Source organism: Oncorhynchus gorbuscha, linkage group LG26 (genome assembly GCF_021184085.1).
Source record: "Oncorhynchus gorbuscha isolate QuinsamMale2020 ecotype Even-year linkage group LG26, OgorEven_v1.0, whole genome shotgun sequence".
NCBI lineage: Eukaryota > Metazoa > Chordata > Actinopteri > Salmoniformes > Salmonidae > Oncorhynchus > Oncorhynchus gorbuscha.
The window spans coordinates 28,908,676-28,929,551 of record NC_060198.1 but is presented as its reverse complement, the minus strand read 5'-3'; the positions used below and the strand labels follow the sequence as shown (position 1 = coordinate 28,929,551).

At 44.2% G+C, this 20,876-nt stretch overlaps 1 protein-coding gene across 7 annotated transcripts in view; it reads left to right on the top strand.

Annotated features, from left to right (window-relative positions):
- Positions 1 to 20,876, top strand: part of LOC124015564 (SRC kinase signaling inhibitor 1-like) — a 239,673-nt gene that overhangs the window by 168,649 nt on the left and 50,148 nt on the right. For all 7 annotated transcript variants that reach the window (XM_046330878.1, XM_046330872.1, XM_046330877.1 and 4 more), the window contains one exon: positions 11,573 to 11,771. In XM_046330878.1, coding sequence (XP_046186834.1) covers positions 11,573 to 11,771 — 199 coding nt within the window. The remainder of the gene's footprint in view (positions 1 to 11,572; positions 11,772 to 20,876) is intronic.

Sequence of the window (20,876 nt, the reverse complement as noted above, 5' to 3'; positions counted from 1 at the left end):
GGGCTAATAGCAGTAATGCAGTGTACAGTATGGGCTAATAGCAGTAATGTAATGTACAGTATGGGCTAATAGCAGTAATGTAATGTACAGTATGGGCTAATAGCAGTAATGCAGTGTACAGTATGGGCTAATAGCAGTAATGTAATGTACAGTATGGGCTAATAGCAGTAATGTAATGTACAGTATGGGCTAATAGCAGTAATGTAATGTACAGTATGGGCTAATAGCAGTAATGTAATGTACAGTATGGGCTAATAGCAGTAATGTAATGTACAGTATGGGCTAATAGCAGTAATGTAATGTACAGTATGGGCTAATAGCAGTAATGTAATGTACAGTATGGGCTAATAGCAGTTATGCAGTGTACAGTATGGGCTAATAGCAGTAATGTAATGTACAGTATGGGCTAATAGCAGTAATGCAGTGTACAGTATGGGCTAATAGCAGTAATGTAATGTACAGTATGGGCTAATAGCAGTAATGTAATGTACAGTATGGGCTAATAGCAGTAATGTAATGTACAGTATGGGCTAATAGCAGTAATGTAATGTACAGTATGGGCTAATAGCAGTAATGTAATGTACAGTATGGGCTAATAGCAGTAATGCAGTGTACAGTATGGGCTAATAGCAGTAATGTAATGTACAGTATGGGCTAATAGCAGTAATGTAATGTACAGTATGGGCTAATAGCAGTAATGTAATGTACAGTATGGGCTAATAGCAGTAATGTAATGTACAGTATGGGCTAATAGCAGTAATGTAATGTACAGTATGGGCTAATAGCAGTAATGGAATGCACAGCATGGGCTAATAGCAGTAATGGAATGTACAGCATGGGCTAATAGCAGTAATGTAATGTACAGTATGGGCTAATAGCAGTAATGTAATTTACAGTATGGGCTAATAGCAGTAATGTAATGTACAGCTTGGGCTAATAGCAGTAATGTAATGTACAGTATGGGCTAATAGCAGTAATGGAATGCACAGTGTGGGCTAATAGCAGTAATGTAATGTACAGTGTGGGCTAATAGCAGTAATGTAACGTACAGTGTGGGCTAATAGCAGTAATGTAATGTACAGTGTGGGCTAATAGCAGGAATGTAATGTACAGTGTGGGCTAATAGCAGGAATGTAATGTACAGTATGGGCTAATAGCAGGAATGTAATGTACAGTATGGGCTAATAGCAGGAATGTAATGTACAGTATGGGCTAATAGCAGGAATGTAATGTACAGTATGGGCTAATAGCAGGAATGTAATGTACAGTATGGGCTAATAGCAGGAATGTAATGTACAGTATGGGCTAATAGCAGTAATGTAATGTACAGTATGGGCTAATAGCAGTAATGTAATGTACAGTATGGGCTAATAGCAGTAATGTAATGTACAGTATGGGCTAATAGCAGTAATGTAATGTACAGTATGGGCTAATAGCAGTAATGGAATGCACAGCATGGGCTAATAGCAGTAATGGAATGTACAGCATGGGCTAATAGCAGTAATGTAATGTACAGTATGGGCTAATAGCAGTAATGTAATTTACAGTATGGGCTAATAGCAGTAGTGTAATGTACAGCATGGGCTAATAGCAGTAGTGTAACGTACAGCATTGGCTAATAGCAGTAGTGTAATGTACAGCATTGGCTAATAGCAGTAATGCAATGTACCGTATGGGCTAATAGCAGTAATGTAATGTACAGTATGGGCTAATAGCAGGAATGTAATGTACAGTATGGGCTAATAGCAGGAATGTAATGTACAGTATGGGCTAATAGCAGGAATGTAATGTACAGTATGGGCTAATAGCAGGAATGTAATGTACAGTATGGGCTAATAGCAGGAATGTAATGTACAGTATGGGCTAATAGCAGTAATGTAATGTACAGTATGGGCTAATAGCAGTAATGGAATGCACAGCATGGGCTAATAGCAGTAATGGAATGTACAGCATGGGCTAATAGCAGTAATGTAATGTACAGTATGGGCTAATAGCAGTAATGTAATTTACAGTATGGGCTAATAGCAGTAGTGTAATGTACAGCATGGGCTAATAGCAGTAGTGTAATGTACAGCATTGGCTAATAGCAGTAGTGTAATGTACAGCATTGGCTAATAGCAGTAATGCAATGTACAGTATGGGCTAATAGCAGTAATGTAATGTACAGTATGGGCTAATAGTAGTAATGTAATGTACAGTATGGGCTAATAACAGGAATACAATGTACAGTATGGGCTAATAGCAGTAATGCAATGTACAGTATGGGCTAATAGCAGTAATGCAATGTAGAGTATGGGCTAATAGCAGTAATGCAATGTACAGTATGGGCTAATAGCAGTAATGCAATGTAGAGTATGGGCTAATAGCAGTAATGAAATGTACAGTATGGGCTAATAGCAGTAATGAAATGTACAGTATGGGCTAATAGCAGGAATACAATGTACAGTATGGGCTAATAGCAGTAATGCAATGTACAGTATGGGCTAATAGCAGTAATGCAATGTACAGTATGGGCTAATAGCAGTAATGTAATGTACAGTATGGGCTAATAGCAGTAATGTAATGTACAGTATGGGCTAATAGCAGTAATGCAATGTACAGTATGGGCTAATAGCAGTAATGCAATGTGCAGTATGGGCTAATAGCAGTAATGCAATGTGCAGTATGGGCTAATAGCAGTAATGCAATGTACAGTATGGGCTAATAGCAGTAATGCAATGTACAGTATGGGCTAATAGCAGTAATGCAATGTACAGTATGGGCTAATAGCAGGAATGTAATGTACAGTATGGGCTAATAGCAGTAATGTAATGTACAGTATGGGCTAATAGCAGTAATGGAATGCACAGCATGGGCTAATAGCAGTAATGGAATGTACAGCATGGGCTAATAGCAGTAATGTAATGTACAGTATGGGCTAATAGCAGTAATGTAATTTACAGTATGGGCTAATAGCAGTAATGTAATGTACAGCTTGGGCTAATAGCAGTAATGTAATGTACAGTATGGGCTAATAGCAGTAATGGAATGCACAGTGTGGGCTAATAGCAGTAATGTAATGTACAGTGTGGGCTAATAGCAGTAATGTAACGTACAGTGTGGGCTAATAGCAGTAATGTAATGTACAGTGTGGGCTAATAGCAGGAATGTAATGTACAGTGTGGGCTAATAGCAGGAATGTAATGTACAGTATGGGCTAATAGCAGGAATGTAATGTACAGTATGGGCTAATAGCAGGAATGTAATGTACAGTATGGGCTAATAGCAGGAATGTAATGTACAGTATGTGCTAATAGCAGGAATGTAATGTACAGTATGGGCTAATAGCAGGAATGTAATGTACAGTATGGGCTAATAGCAGTAATGTAATGTACAGTATGGGCTAATAGCAGTAATGTAATGTACAGTATGGGCTAATAGCAGTAATGTAATGTACAGTATGGGCTAATAGCAGTAATGTAATGTACAGTATGGGCTAATAGCAGTAATGGAATGCACAGCATGGGCTAATAGCAGTAATGGAATGTACAGCATGGGCTAATAGCAGTAATGTAATGTACAGTATGGGCTAATAGCAGTAATGTAATTTACAGTATGGGCTAATAGCAGTAGTGTAATGTACAGCATGGGCTAATAGCAGTAGTGTAACGTACAGCATTGGCTAATAGCAGTAGTGTAATGTACAGCATTGGCTAATAGCAGTAATGCAATGTACCGTATGGGCTAATAGCAGTAATGTAATGTACAGTATGGGCTAATAGCAGGAATGTAATGTACAGTATGGGCTAATAGCAGGAATGTAATGTACAGTATGGGCTAATAGCAGGAATGTAATGTACAGTATATGCTAATAGCAGGAATGTAATGTACAGTATGGGCTAATAGCAGGAATGTAATGTACAGTATGGGCTAATAGCAGGAATGTAATGTACAGTATGGGCTAATAGCAGTAATGTAATGTACAGTATGGGCTAATAGCAGTAATGGAATGCACAGCATGGGCTAATAGCAGTAATGGAATGTACCGTATGGGCTAATAGCAGTAATGTAATGTACAGTATGGGCTAATAGCAGGAATGTAATGTACAGTATGGGCTAATAGCAGGAATGTAATGTACAGTATGGGCTAATAGCAGGAATGTAATGTACAGTATGGGCTAATAGCAGGAATGTAATGTACAGTATGGGCTAATAGCAGGAATGTAATGTACAGTATGGGCTAATAGCAGTAATGTAATGTACAGTATGGGCTAATAGCAGTAATGGAATGCACAGCATGGGCTAATAGCAGTAATGGAATGTACAGCATGGGCTAATAGCAGTAATGTAATGTACAGTATGGGCTAATAGCAGTAATGTAATTTACAGTATGGGCTAATAGCAGTAGTGTAATGTACAGCATGGGCTAATAGCAGTAGTGTAATGTACAGCATTGGCTAATAGCAGTAGTGTAATGTACAGCATTGGCTAATAGCAGTAATGCAATGTACAGTATGGGCTAATAGCAGTAATGTAATGTACAGTATGGGCTAATAGTAGTAATGTAATGTACAGTATGGGCTAATAACAGGAATACAATGTACAGTATGGGCTAATAGCAGTAATGCAATGTACAGTATGGGCTAATAGCAGTAATGCAATGTAGAGTATGGGCTAATAGCAGTAATGAAATGTACAGTATGGGCTAATAGCAGTAATGAAATGTACAGTATGGGCTAATAGCAGGAATACAATGTACAGTATGGGCTAATAGCAGTAATGCAATGTACAGTATGGGCTAATAGCAGTAATGAAATGTACAGTATGGGCTAATAGCAGTAATGAAATGTACAGTATGGGCTAATAGCAGGAATACAATGTACAGTATGGGCTAATAGCAGTAATGCAATGTACAGTATGGGCTAATAGCAGTAATGCAATGTACAGTATGGGCTAATAGCAGTAATGTAATGTACAGTATGGGCTAATAGCAGTAATGTAATGTACAGTATGGGCTAATAGCAGTAATGCAATGTACAGTATGGGCTAATAGCAGTAATGCAATGTGCAGTATGGGCTAATAGCAGTAATGCAATGTGCAGTATGGGCTAATAGCAGTAATGCAATGTACAGTATGGGCTAATAGCAGTAATGCAATGTACAGTATGGGCTAATAGCAGTAATGCAATGTACAGTATGGGCTAATAGCAGGAATGTAATGTACAGTATGGGCTAATAGCAGGAATGTAATGTACAGTATGGGCTAATAGCAGGAATGTAATGTACAGTATGGGCTAATAGCAGGAATGTAATGTACAGTATGGGCTAATAGCAGGAATGTAATGTACAGTATGGGCTAATAGCAGGAATGTAATGTACAGTATGGGCTAATAGCAGTAATGTAATGTACAGTATGGGCTAATAGCAGTAATGTAATGTACAGTATGGGCTAATAGCAGTAATGGAATGCACAGCATGGGCTAATAGCAGTAATGGAATGCACAGCATGGGCTAATAGCAGTAATGGAATGTACAGAATGGGCTAATAGCAGGAATGTAATGTACAGTATGGGCTAATAGCAGTAATGTAATTTACAGTATGGGCTAATAGCAGTAGTGTAATGTACAGCATGGGCTAATAGCAGTAGTGTAATGTACAGCATTGTCTAATAGCAGTAGTGTAATGTACAGCATTGGCTAATAGCAGTAATGCAATGTACAGTATGGGCTAATAGCAGTAATGTAATGTACAATATGGGCTAATAGTAGTAATGTAATGTACAGTATGGGCTAATAACAGGAATACAATGTACAGTATGGGCTAATAGCAGTAATGCAATGTACAGTATGGGCTAATAGCAGTAATGCAATGTAGAGTATGGGCTAATAGCAGTAATGAAATGTACAGTATGGGCTAATAGCAGTAATGAAATGTACAGTATGGGCTAATAGCAGGAATACAATGTACAGTATGGGCTAATAGCAGTAATGCAATGTACAGTATGGGCTAATAGCAGTAATGCAATGTACAGTATGGGCTAATAGCAGTAATGTAATGTACAGTATGGGCTAATAGCAGTAATGTAATGTACAGTATGGGCTAATAGCAGTAATGTAATGTACAGTATGGGCTAATAGCAGTAATGCAATGTACAGTATGGGCTAATAGCAGTAATGCAATGTACAGTATGGGCTAATAGCAGTAATGCAATGTGCAGTATGGGCTAATAGCAGTAATGCAATGTGCAGTATGGGCTAATAGCAGTAATGCAATGTACAGTATGGGCTAATAGCAGTAATGCAATGTACAGTATGGGCTAATAGCAGTAATGCAATGTACAGTATGGGCTAATAGCAGTAATGTAATGTACAGTATGGGCTAATAGTAGTAATGAAATGTACAGTATGGGCTAATAGCAGTAATGAAATGTACAGTATGGGCTAATAGCAGTAATGAAATGTACAGTATGGGCTAATAGCAGTAATGTAATGTACAGTATGGGCTAATAGTAGTAATGAAATGTACAGTATGGGCTAATAGCAGTAATGAAATGTACAGTATGGGCTAATAGCAGTAATGAAATGTACAGTATGGGCTAATAGCAGTAATGTAATGTACAGTATGGGCTAATAACAGGAATACAATGTACAGTATGGGCTAATAGCAGTAATGCAATGTACAGTATGGGCTAATAGCAGTAATGCAATGTACAGTATGGGCTAATAGCAGTAATGTAATGTACAGTATGGGCTAATAGCAGTAATGTAATGTACAGTATGGGCTAATAACAGGAATACAATGTACAGTATGGGCTAATAGCAGTAATGCAATGTACAGTATGGGCTAATAGTAGTAATGCAATGTACAGTATGGGGTAATAACAGGAATACAATGTACAGTATGGGCTAATAGCAGTAATGAAATGTAAAAGTATGGGCTAATAAGCAGTAATTCCAAATAAACTTTTTCATCAAATAAAACGTATACTTTATTTTGATACATCAAATTAAATCTGTGACCTTCTTCCAACAATTCCATTTGGCTTAGTAGAACCCCCCAGCCCATCTTAGACAAGGCTTAGACACTTAGGGGTTAATAGATGTCTCTCTAGCAACTATCCCTGTTGAGACAGATTCTTCTCAAATCTGAGAATAGTGAGAATGTCTCTTTCTGACTAATAAACTCTCAGTGGAATGCCGTATCACTTATCGCCATGGTAATTAACAGCTCAAGAGAAACCAGAGACCATCACCCCCTGTCATGTGATCCTGCGTTTTTTTCTGTGTGGCCTTGCTCCCAACCATTAACTTCAGCCTCTCAACCTATAACAAGCACTTAACCACAACCACGACACTGACCTTCAACCTGACCCACTCTGGGTGTGTACAAGAGACAAAATAAACTCAGCAAAAAAAGATATGTCACTTTTTCAGGACCCTGTCTTTCATAGATAACTCATAAAAATTCAAATAACTTTACAGATCTTCATTGTAAAGGGTTTTAACACTGTTTCCCATGTTTGTTCAGTGAACCGTAAACAATTAATGAACATGCACCTGTGGAGCGGTCGTTAAGACACTAACAGCTTACAGACGGTAGGCAATTAAGGTCACAGTTATGAAAACTTAGGACACTAAAAGAGGCTTTTCTACTGACTCTGAAAAACACCAAAAGAAAGATGCACAGGGTCCCTGCTCACCTGTGTGAACGTGCCTTAGGCATGCTGCAAGGAGGCATGAGGACTGCAGATGTGGCCAGGGCAATAAATTGCAATGTCCGTACTGTGAGACGCCTAAGACAGTGCTACAGGGAGACAGGAGGGACAGATGATCGTCCTCGCAGTGGCAGACCACGTGTAACAACACCTGCACAGGATCAGTACATCTGAATAGCACACCTGTGGGACAGGCACAGGATGACAACAACAACTGCCCGAGTTACACCAGGAATTCACAATCCTTCCATCAGTGCTCAGACTGTCCACAATAGGCTGAGAGAGGCTGGACTGAGGGCTCGTAGGCCTGTTGTAAGGCAGGTCCTCACCAGACATCATCGGCAACAGCGACGCCTATGGGCACAAACCCACCGTTGCTGGACCAGATAGGACTGGCAAAAAGTGCTCTTCACTGACGAGTCGTGGTTTTGTCTCACCAGGGGTGATGGTCGGATTCGCGTTTATCGTCGAAGGAATGATCGTTACACCGGGGCCTGTACTCTGGAGCGGGATCGATTTGGAGGTGGAGGATCCGTCATGGTCTGGGGCAGTGTGTCACAGCATCATTGGACTGAGCTTGTTGTCATTGCAGGCAATCTCAACGCTGTGCGTTACGGGGAAGACATCTTCCTCCCTCATGTGGTACTCTTCCTGCAGGCTCATCCTGACATGACCCTCCAGCATGAACCACCAGCCATTCTGCTCGTTCTGTGTGTGATTTCCTGCAAGACAGGAATGTCAGTGTTCTGCCATGGCCAGCGAAGAGCCCGGATTTCAATCCCATTGAGCACATCTGGGACCTGTTGGATCAGAGGGTGAGGGCTAGGGCCATTCCCCCCAGAAATGTATGACCTTCCTTCTGGAAGAGTAGGGTAACATCTCACAGCAAGAACTGGCAAATCTGGTGCTGTCCATGAGGAGGAGATGCACTGCAGTACTTAATGCAGCTGGTGGCCACACCAGATACTGACAGTTACTTTTGATTTGGACCCCCCCCCCCTTTGCTCAGGGACACATTATTCCATTTCTGTTCGTCACATGTCTGTGGAACTTGTTCAGTTTTTATGTCTCAGTTGTTGAATCTTGTTATGTTCGTACAAATATTTACACATGTTAAGTTTGCTGAAGATAAACACAGTTGACAGTGAGAGGACGTTTCTTTTTTTGCCGCGTTTAGAGAGAAACGGAGAGGGGAGGGAGAGGGAGAGAAAAGAGGGAGAGATTGGGTTTGTTGTTGGATATAAAGCAGTTCATAGTCCTAGGTATGTTGGAGCCCGCTGTGTACTCCTTTTCCATTCAGTTATATTTCCTGTGAGATCATCTTGTTTTCTTCCTCTGTGGTATTATAAGAGCGTGGGCTCCTCACAGTAATTGAGTGCTATTGAAAAAGCATGACTTGACTCCATAGGATGAGAGGTAGAGGAGAAGAAGAAAAGGTGCAGAGAAAAGTGGAAGAGGTGCAATCACAGTTTTCCTCTGAAGAGAGAGAGCGTGTCTAGCATTACAGATCTCCTAGCAGACGGTGAGTTTACCTGCCCATGAGGATGCACAGGAGGAAATGGTTCTAGGAACGCTCCCCGTCTTCTATCCCACCGGGCACCCACTGGTTGAATCAACGTTGATTCCACTCCATTTCAATGGAATTACATTGAACCAAAGTGGAAAAGACGTTGAATTGACGTTTGTGCCCAGTGGGACATCACTTTGACACCTTTACATAAAGTATCTACAGCAACAACACCAAGTCGATTTGGTTTCTTTCCTCCAACACATGGAGCGAACATATTTTGTTCCGCTGGGGGAAATCTACCTTTGTTTCTTAAGTGTTTAGTTGAATTTTGTTTAGTAGAATGACTATACAATGACTCACACCTGTTTTTCCAACAACAGTCAAAGTGAAAGATTCTCATTCGGTGAGTTGCTGGAGTTTGTTGACAGATCTTCTCTCCTGTGTGTGAGTGTGTGTGTGTGAGAGACGGAGCTAGTTTCCCTCTCTCCACTTCCTGCTGAGTTCTGTTTGATATTTTGCACGATCTCCCTAGTTCGGTGTGATTTGTTGAAAAGATCCTCTGTTATGTAGGAACAAACACCAGGGAGTAGCGATTTGATTATTGGTGTGATTAAAGATGTGACTCACTCCTCTATAGGATATGTATCTTTTAGCTCTGCTATGGCTTAGGACAGCTGATGGCTGTGTTTTATCCATCTGCGCTCTGGCTTTGTTTAGCCCTGGAGCTCTGCTTGGCTCACTGGAGCTGGTGTTTGTGTCTGTTGTGTGTGCAGTGTGTTCTGTGTGTACAATATATGCGCTGCTGTGTGGTACTATGGACTGGGTGCTCCCTGCTCAGTGTGGTCGTTGCTTAGATAAATGACCCCATTAGAAAGCACAATGGGGGCGATCCGTCAGAGCCACCCTCTCCCTGCGTGCCCAGACACTGTCTGCTTGCCCACCAAATCTAATCAAATCAAATATGATTTGTCGCGCACACATATTTAGCAGATGTTATCGCGGGTGTAGTGAAACGCTTATCTTCCTAGCTCCAACGGTGCAGTCATTTACAAGTGCCACCACTCTGTTGTGGGGCTGTGTGTGTGACTGCTCTGTGTAAGTGTTTGTGGTTGCAGTATGAACAGTGCGTGTGTTTGTGTGAGTGCATGTGTGCGTCTGTGAGTTTGTATGTGTGTCACAGGAGGTTGGTGGCAGCTTAATTTGGGAGGACAGGCTCATGGTAAAGGCTGGAGCGGACTGGTATCACATACATCAAACACATGGTTTCCATGTGTTTGATGCCATTCCATTTGCCCCGTTCCAGACATTATTATGAGCCGTCCTCCCCTCAACAGCCTCCTGTGGTGTGTGTGAATGCATGTTGTGTGTATTTGTGAATGACCTCAAAGCGAGCACTGCTGGGAGTCAATGAGCACAGCACTCTGTGAGGCTGCGTCTCACCTTACTAAATACAAGATTAATGAGAGCCTCGTAGAAAAACATGCTGAAGTCTTATTGAACCAGGACGAGGGATGAAAACGACAGAAAAAGCAGAGAAGAAGTTGTGTTCTACTTGGTGCGGGGTGCTAGCGAGGGGCGCTGGCACTGTACTGTAATGTAATGTGGGCTCGATGTGTCTGGCTGGCTCTGCAATACTAACAGTCGTCAGCGAGCATTCTGGGAGCTCATTAACGGAGTCTGGGAGCTGGAGGAGACCCGGCGGTGGGGATAGGGGAGCCAGCTCACTGAACAGAGCCTACCAGAGCACAGTCTAGTAGCAGCAGAGCAGCTGAGGGAGAAGAGATGCTGCCTGGGCCCAGGCCAGGTCTAGGCCAGTAGAATAAACCCAGAGTGACAGCCCTGATCTAGATCTACATGGCCTTGTCTAATCCAAACAGCCCTGGCCTGCACTCATTTAAGGTTGGCCAGAGGCCAGCAGGTCCCCAACCAATAGGGAGAGGATGCAGGTATAGGGGGAGAGGGAACTTTACATAAGCGTTAAAGCATTAAAACAGGTCTCAGTGCCCCACCAGGTTATTTTGTATCTTCCCCATTCCTACCTACTGGTCCTCAGTGGATCCCTAATTCTGAAGGTGTTGTGTTCTGGACTTCTGCCTTGCTGTATCCCTCTGCTGTCAGCACTGGTGAACCAACAGGCACCGTCACATGATTCCATCCCACCCTATCAGAAAGAGGAAAGATGGCACCAGTGTGAATGTTTGTCCTGACATTATGTTTATCTTAATTGTGTTTGTTTGTCTTATAGTCTGCTTATTGTTTGCTACCTCTTTCACGTTTCTCCGTACTCCTCTCTGTCAAATCCATTCTTTCTACCTCTTTCTCGCTCTCCTCTCCCCAAACAAACTCCCTCTCACTTTCTCTCCTCCAGAGTCGTAGCCCGCGTCACTCCCAGTCCACCCAGTCTGGGCTAGCTGAGCAGGCTGCTAAACTGTCCTTTGCCTCGGCTGAGTCTCTGGCTGAGACCATGTCTGAGGCTGACATCCCCCTGGGGTTCAGCCGAACCAACCGCTTCCGCCAGAGTCTGCCTCTGTCCCGCTCAGCCAGCCAGAACAAGCTGCGCTCCCCAGGTGAGACCCAACACCCACACTGGAGCTGGACATGACCCAGACAGTGCAGAAACTATACATGACGTGTACATGATCACATCTTAACCTTTACCAACTACTGCTACAGTAAGACAGTGCTCCCCAGGCGAGACCCACCACACACTGTACAGATAATATACATGACATCAGTGGAGGCTCCTCAGTGGAGGAAGGGGAGGACCATCCTCCTCAGTGAATTCCACAAAAATAAAAAAGAGTGAAACTTTAAAACAGTTCCTTTTTAGATAAACCTACAGTAAATATATTCACATGTCACCAAATAATTGATTAAAACACACTGTTTTGCAATGAAGGTCGACAGTAATCTCAACAGCACTCTGTAGGGTATCACCATGGTGTAGCCGGAGGACAGCTAGCTTCCGTCCTCCTCTGGGTACATTGACTTCCATACAAAACCTAGGAGGCTCACGGTTCTCATCCCCCTCTATTGACTTACACAGTAATTATGGCAACTTCCGGAGGACGTCCTCCAACCCATCAGAGCTCTTGCAGCATGAACTGGCATCTTGTCCACCCAATCAAAGGATCAGAGAATGAATCTAGTACTGAAAGTATAAGCTACACCTAGCTAGCACTGCAGTGCATAACATGTGGTGAGTAATTGACTCAAAGAGAGAGAAAGAAAATAGTTGAACAGTTTTGAACAAATTCATTAAAAAAAATATTAAGGAGATGCAAGAGAAAGAAAGAGAGATGTTGAATGTTTTGCCTGGTCACAGACACCACAAGCCAACAGAAAATATAAGAGGACAGTGCAAGATGGAATTAACAAGCAAAGTGATCAAGCTGTTTATTTGTGGCTGCTATGAAGGTGAACTATTTTTGTGTGTGATCAGACGTGTATTCATTCCACCGATTCCGTTGAAAAAAATCTTAAAAGGAATCAATATCAAATCAAATTAAAGTTTATTTGTCACGTGCGCCGAATACAACAGATGTAGACTTTACAGTGAAATGCTTACTTACAGGCTCTAACCAATAGTTCAAAAAAGGTATTAGGTGAACAATAGGTAAGTAAATAAATCAAAACAACAGTAAAAAGACAGTGAAAAATAACATTAGCGAGTCTATATACAGTAGCGAGGCTATAACAGTAGCGAGGCTACATACAGGCACCGGTTAGTCAGGCTGATTGAGGTAGCATGTATATGTAGATATGGTTAAAGTGACTATGCATATATAATAAACAGAGAGTAGCAGTAGTGTAAAAGAGGGGTTGGTGGGTCGTGGGTGGCACTGGTTGGTCAGGCCAATTTAGGTAGTATGTGCATGAATGTATAGTTCTATGCAACTATGCAGTTATGATAAACAGAGGGGCACACAATGTAAATAGCCTGGGTAGCCTTTTGATTACCTGTTCAGGAGTCTTATGGCTTGGGGGTAAAAACTGTTGAGAAGCATTTTTGTCCGAGACTTGGCACTCTGGTACCGCTTGCCATGCGGCAGTAGAGAGAACAATCTATGACTGGGGTGGCTGGGGTCTTTGACCATTTTTAGGGCCTTCCTCTGACACCACCTGGTGTAGAGGCCCTGGATGGCAGACAGCTTAGCCCCAGTGATGTCCTGGGCTGTACGCACTACCCTCTGTAGTGCCTTGCGGTCAGAGGCCGAGCAATTGCCGTACTAGGCAGTGATGCAACCAGTCATACTCTCGATGTTGCAGCTGTAGAACCTTTTGAGGATCTGAGGACCCATGCCAAATTTAGTCCCAGGATCCTTAGCTTAGTGATGAGCTTTGAAGGTACTATGGTGTTGAACGCTGAGCTGTGGTCAATGAATAGCATTTTCACAGGTGTTCCTGTTGTCCAGGTGGGAAAGGGCAGTGTGGAGTGCAATATAGATTGCATCATCTGTGGATCTGTTTGGGCAGTATGTAAATTTCAGTGGGTCTAGGATTTCTGGGATAATGGTGTTGATGTGAGCCATTACCAGCCTTTCAAAGCACTTCATGGCTACGGACGTGAGTGCTGCGGGTCTGTAGTTATTTAGGCATGTTGCCTTCGTGTTCTTGGGCACAGGGACTATGGTGGTCTGCTTGAAACATGTTGGTATTACAGACTTAAGCAGGGACATGTTGAAAATGTCAGTGAAGACACCTGCCAGTTGGTCAGCACATACTCAGAGCACACATCCTGGTATCCGTCTTGCCCCGCAGCCTTGTGAATGTTGACTTGTTTAAAGGTCTTACGCACGTTGAGCGTGATCACACAGTCGTCTAGAACAGCTGATGCTCTCATGCATGCCTCAGTGTTGCTTGCCTCGAAGCGAGCATAGAAGTGACTTAGCTCGTCTGGTAAGCTCCTGTCACTGGGCAGCTCACGACTGTGCTTCCCTTTGTAGTCTGTAATAGTTTGCAAGCCCTGCCACATAAGACAAGCGTCGGAGCTGGTGTAGTATAATTCAATTTTAGCCCTGTATGGACGCTTTGCCTGTTTGATGGTTCTTCGGAGGGCATAGCAGGATTTCTTATAAGCATCCTGTTTAGAGTCCCGCACCTTGAAAGCTGCAGCTCTACCCTTTAGCTCAGTGCATATGTTGCCTGTAATCCATGGCTTCTGGTTGGGGTATGTACGCACAGTCACTATGGGGACGAGGTCCTCAATTCACTTATTGATAAAGCCAGTGACTGATTTGGTGTACTCCTCAATGCCATCGGAAGAATCCCGGAACATGTTTCAGTCTGTGCTAGCAAAACAGTCCTGTAGTTTAGCATCTGCTTCATCTGACCACTTTTTTATAGACCGAGTCACTGGTGCTTCCTGCTTTAATATTTGCCTGTAAGCAGGAATCAGGAGAATGGAACTGTGGTCGGATTTACCAAATGGAGGAGAGAATTTTCTTCCCTCTGGTTGCACATTTAACATGTTGATGGAAATTAGGTAGAACTGATTTAAGTTTTCCTGCATTAAAGTCTTCGGCCACTAGGAGCGCCGCCTCTAGGTGAGTGGTTTCCTGTTTGCTTATTTCCTTATACACCTGAGTGAGTGCGGTCTTAGTGCCAGCATCTGTCTGTGGTGGTAAATGAACAGCCACAAAATGTATAGCTGAAAACTCTCTAGGCAAGTAGTGCGGTCTGCATTTTATCACAAGATACTATACCTCAGGCGAGCAAAATCTAGAGGTGTCCTTAGATTTCGTGCACCAGCTGTTATTTACCAATATGAACAGACCGACCCCCCCTCGTCTTACCGGAGTGTGCTGTTCTATCTTAGCGGTGCAGCGTTTTGACGGTATTGGCAGCTTTCCTACTCGCCTTCTGTGGATCCTTACGAGGCATTCCACTCTGTGTCCTCTGTACCTGCGTCTCTTCCTCTTGAAAATAACTGGGATGTTTGCCTTGTCGGGTGCTTGGAGAATGTCCTGTGTGTCCTGCTTGTTGAAGAAAAAGTCTTTGTCTAATCCGAGGTGAGTGATCACTGTCCTGATATCCCGAAGCTCTTTGTCTAATCCAAGGTGAGTGATCACTGTCCTGATATCCCGAAGCTCTTTGTCTAATCCGAGGTGAGTGATCGCTGTCCTGATATCCCGAAGCTCTTTGTCTAATCCGAGGTGAGTGATCACTGTCCTGATATCCCGAAGCTCTTTGTCTAATCCGAGGTGAGTGATCACTGTCCTGATATCCCGAAGCTCTTTGTCTAATCCGAGGTGAGTGATCACTGTCCTGATATCCCGAAGCTCTTTGTCTAATCCGAGGTGAGTGATCACTGTCCTGATATCCCGAAACTCTTTGTCTAATCCGAGGTGAGTGATCACTGTCCTGATATCCCGAAACTCTTTGTCTAATCCAAGGTGAGTGATCGCTGTCCTGATATCCCGAAGCTCTTTGTCTAATCCAAGGTGAGTGATCACTGTCCTGATATCCCGAAGCTCTTTGTCTAATCCAAGGTGAGTGATCGCTGTCCTGATATCCCGAAGCTCTTTGTCTAATCCAAGGTGAGTGATCACTGTCCTGATATCCCGAAGCTCTTTGTCTAATCCAAGGTGAGTGATCACTGTCCTGATATCCCGAAGCTCTTTGTCTAATCCAAGGTGAGTGATCGCTGTCCTGATATCCCAAAGCTCTTTGTCTAATCCAAGGTGAGTGATCACTGTCCTGATATCCAGAAGCTCTTTGTCTAATCCAAGGTGAGTGATCGCTGTCCTGATATCCAGAAGCTCTTTGTCTAATCCAAGGTGAGTGATCACTGTCCTGATATCCAGAAGCTCTTTGTCTAATCCGAGGTGAGTGATCGCTGTCCTGATATCCCGAAGCTCTTTGTCTAATCCAAGGTGAGTGATCACTGTCCTGATATCCCGAAGCTCTTTGTCTAATCCAAGGTGAGTGATCACTGTCCTGATATCCCGAAGCTCTTTGTCTAATCCAAGGTGAGTGATCACTGTCCTGATATCCAGAAGCTCTTTGTCTAATCCGAGGTCAGTGATCACTGTCCTGATATCCCGAAGCTCTTTGTCTAATCCGAGGTGAGTGATCACTGTCCTGATATCCCGAAGCTCTTTGTCTAATCCGAGGTGAGTGATCACTGTCCTGATATCCCGAAACTCTTTGTCTAATCCGAGGTGAGTGATCACTGTCCTGATATCCCGAAACTCTTTGTCTAATCCAAGGTGAGTGATCGCTGTCCTGATATCCAGAAGCTCTTTGTCTAATCCAAGGTGAGTGATCACTGTCCTGATATCCCGAAGCTCTTTGTCTAATCCAAGGTGAGTGATCACTGTCCTGATATCCCGAAGCTCTTTGTCTAATCCAAGGTGAGTGATCACTGTCCTGATATCCCGAAGCTCTTTGTCTAATCCAAGGTGAGTGATCGCTGTCCTGATATCCCGAAGCTCTTTGTCTAATCCAAGGTGAGTGATCACTGTCCTGATATCCAGAAGCTCTTTGTCTAATCCAAGGTGAGTGATCGCTGTCCTGATATCCAGAAGCTCTTTGTCTAATCCAAGGTGAGTGATCACTGTCCTGATATCCAGAAGCTCTTTGTCTAATCCGAGGTGAGTGATCGCTGTCCTGATATCCAGAAGCTCTTTGTCTAATCCAAGGTGAGTGATCACTGTCCTTATATCCAGAAGCTCTTTGTCTAATCCAAGGTGAGTGATCACTGTCCTGATATCCAGAAGCTCTTTGTCTAATCCGAGGTGAGTGATCGCTGTCCTGATATCCAGAAGCTCTTTTTTTTGCCGTAAGTTACGGTTGCAGAAACATTATGTACAAAATAAGTTACAAATAACGTGAGAAAAAAACACATAATTGTCACGCCTTGGTCATTGTATCTTGTGTTTTTGTTATATGTTTGGGTAGGCCAGGGTGTGACATGGGTTTATATGTTGTATTTCGTATTAGGGTTTGTATTAATTGGGAGTGTGTGTTATTAGGGGTGTGTCTAGTTAGGCTTGGCTGCCTGAGGCGATTCCTAATTGGAGTCAGCTGATTGTAGTTGTCTCGGATTGGGAACCGTATTTAGGTAGCCTGAGTGCGCGTTGTATTTCGTGGGTGATTGTACCTGTCTTAGTGTTAGTCACCAGATAGGCTGTATTATTTTCATTCGTTTGTTGTTTTCTTCTTCCGTTATTTCATGTACGTATTAGCTTCATTAAAAGTCATGAGTAACCTACACTCTGCATTTCGGTCTGACTTTCTACAAACAACAGACGAAGTTCATTACAGAATCACCCACCACGATTCACAGACCGAGCAGCGTGTGAACTGGCAGGAGCTAAAGGAGGACGATATGGACAGCAGAAGCAGGGATTATATGACGTGGGAAGAAATCGACAGGTGGGCAGCCGACCCAGAGCGAGTTCAAGAGCCCGCCTGGGATTCCCTACAGCAATGCGAAGAGGGCTATACACGTATGGAATCGAGAAGGAAAGCATTGCTATACAGAGCGAAAACTGAAGGTAACAGGGGAAAGCGCAGAGAGAGAGTGGCTGAGTCAGGAAACAGACCTGAGCCTACTCTCCCTGTTAATCGTGAAGAGCAGTTGCAATGGGAGAGAATGCATCATTTGGAGATTTGGACATGGGAGGAGGAATTAGACGGTCAAGGACCCTGGGAGCAGCCGGGAGAATATCGCCGTCCCAAGGAGGAAATAGAGGCAGCGAAAGCGGAGAGGCGTATGTATGAGGAGGCAGCTCTAGCGAGAGAGCTCGGGTTGCTTACGTCATTTCACTCCTTACTGGCCGGGCTCGAGAGTGGGGCACAGCTATCTGGGAGGCAAGGGCTGATTGTTCTAACAATTACCAGAACTTTAAAGAGGAGATGATTCGGGTTTTTGACCGTTCAGTTTTTGGTAGGGAGGCTTCTAGGGCCCTGGCTTCCCTATGCCAAGGTGATCGATCCATAACGGATTACTCTATAGAGTTTCGCACTCTTGCTGCCTCTAGTGACTGGAACGAGCCGGCGCTGCTCGCTCGTTTTCTGGAGGGACTCCACGCAGTGGTCAAAGATGAGATTCTCTCTCGGGAGGTTCCTTCCAGTGTGGACTCTTTGATTGCTCTCGCCATCCGCATAGAACGACGGGTAGATCTTCGTCACCAAGCTCGTGGAAGAGAGCTCGCGTCAACGGTGTTTCCCTGCTCCGCATCGCAACCATCTCCCTCCTCTGGCTCAGAGACTGAGCCCATGCAGCTGGGAGGTATTCGCATCTCCACCAAGGAGAGGGAACGGAGGATCACCAACCGCCTGTGCCTCTATTGCGGATTTGATGGACATTTTGTCAATTCATGTCCAGTAAAAGGCCAGAGCTCATCAGTAAGCGGAGGGCTACTGGTGAGCGCTACTACTCAGGTCTCTTCATCTAGATCCTGTACTACTATGTCGGTCCATCTACGCTGGACCGGTTCGGTGCTACATGCAGTGCCTTGATTGACTCTGGGGCTGAGGGTTGTTTCATGGACGAAGCATGGGCTCGGAAACATGACATTCCTTTCAGACAGTTAGACAAGCCTACGCCCATGTTTGCATTAGATGGTAGTCATCTTCCCAGTATCAGATTTGAGACACTACCTTTAACTCTCACAGTATCTGGTAACCACAGTGAGACTATTTCTTTTTTGATTTTTCGTTCACCTTTTACACCTGTTGTTTTGGGTCATCCCTGGCTAGTATGTCATAATCCTTCTATTAATTGGTCTAGTAATTCTATCCTATCCTGGAACGTTTCTTGTCATGTGAAGTGTTTAATGTCTGCCATCCCTCCCATTTCTTCTGTCCCCACTTCTCAGGAGGAACCTGGCGATTTGACAGGAGTGCCGGAGGAATATCATGATCTGCGCACGGTCTTCAGTCGGTCCCGAGCCAACTCCCTTCCTCCTCACCGGTCGTATGATTGTAGTATTGATCTCCTTCCGGGGACCACTCCTCCTCGGGGTAGACTATACTCTCTGTCGGCTCCCGAACGTAAGGCTCTCGAGGATTATTTATCTGTGTCTCTTGACGCCGGTACCATAGTGCCTTCTTCCTCTCCGGCCGGGGCGGGGTTCTTTTTGTTAAGAAGAAGGACGGTACTCTGCGCCCCTGCGTGGATTATCGAGGGCTGAATGACATAACGGTTAAGAATCGTTATCCGCTTCCCCTTATGTCATCAGCCTTCGAGATTCTGCAGGGAGCCAGGTGCTTTACTAAGTTGGACCTTCGTAACGCTTACCATCTCGTGCGCATCAGAGAGGGGGACGAGTGGAAAACGGCGTTTAACACTCCGTTAGGGCATTTTGAGTACCGGGTTCTGCCGTTTGGTCTCGCCAATGCGCCAGCTGTTTTTCAGGCATTAGTTAATGATGTTCTGAGAGACATGCTGAACATCTTTGTTTTTGTCTATCTTGACGATATCCTGATTTTTTCACCGTCACTCGAGATTCATGTTCAGCACGTTCGACGTGTTCTACAGCGCCTTTTAGAGAATTGTCTCTACGTAAAGGCTGAGAAGTGCTCTTTTCATGTCTCCTCCGTTACTTTTCTCGGTTCCGTTATTTCCGCTGAAGGCATTCAGATGGATTCCGCTAAGGTCCAAGCTGTCAGTGATTGGCCCGTTCCAAGGTCACGTGTCGAGTTGCAGCGCTTTTTAGGTTTCGCTAATTTCTATCGGCGTTTCATTCGTAATTTCGGTCAAGTTGCTGCCCCTCTCACAGCTCTTACTTCTGTCAAGACGTGTTTTAAGTGGTCCGGTTCTGCCCAGGGAGCTTTTGATCTTCTAAAAGAACGTTTTACGTCCGCTCCTATCCTCGTTACTCCTGACGTCACTAGACAATTCATTGTCGAGGTTGACGCTTCAGAGGTAGGCGTGGGAGCCATTCTATCCCAGCGCTTCCAGTCTGACGATAAGGTTCATCCTTGCGCTTATTTTTCTCATCGCCTGTCGCCATCTGAGCGCAACTATGATGTGGGTAACCGTGAACTGCTCGCCATCCGCTTAGCCCTAGGCGAATGGCGACAGTGGTTGGAGGGGGCGACCGTTCCTTTTGTCGTTTGGACAGACCATAAGAACCTTGAGTACATCCGTTCTGCCAAACGACTTAATGCCCGTCAAGCTCGTTGGGCGTTGTTTTTCGCTCGTTTCGAGTTTGTGATTTCTTACCGTCCGGGTAGCAAAAACACCAAGCCTGATGCCTTATCCCGTCTGTTTAGTTCTTCTGTGGCTTCTACTGATCCCGAGGGGATTCTTCCTTATGGGCGTGTTGTCGGGTTGACAGTCTGGGGAATTGAAAGACAGGTTAAGCAAGCACTCACGCACACTGCGTCGCCGCGCGCTTGTCCTAGTAACCTCCTTTTCGTTCCTGTTTCCACTCGTCTGGCTGTTCTTCAGTGGGCTCACTCTGCCAAGTTAGCTGGTCATCCCGGTGTTCGAGGCACTCTTGCGTCTATTCGCCAGCGCTTTTGGTGGCCGACTCAGGAGCGTGACACGCGCCGTTTCGTGGCTGCTTGTTCGGACTGCGCGCAGACTAAGTCGGGTAACTCTCCTCCTGCCGGTCGTCTCAGACCGCTCCCCATTCCTTCTCGACCATGGTCTCACATCGCCCTAGACTTCATTACCGGTCTGCCTTTGTCTGCGGGGAAGACTGTGATTCTTACGG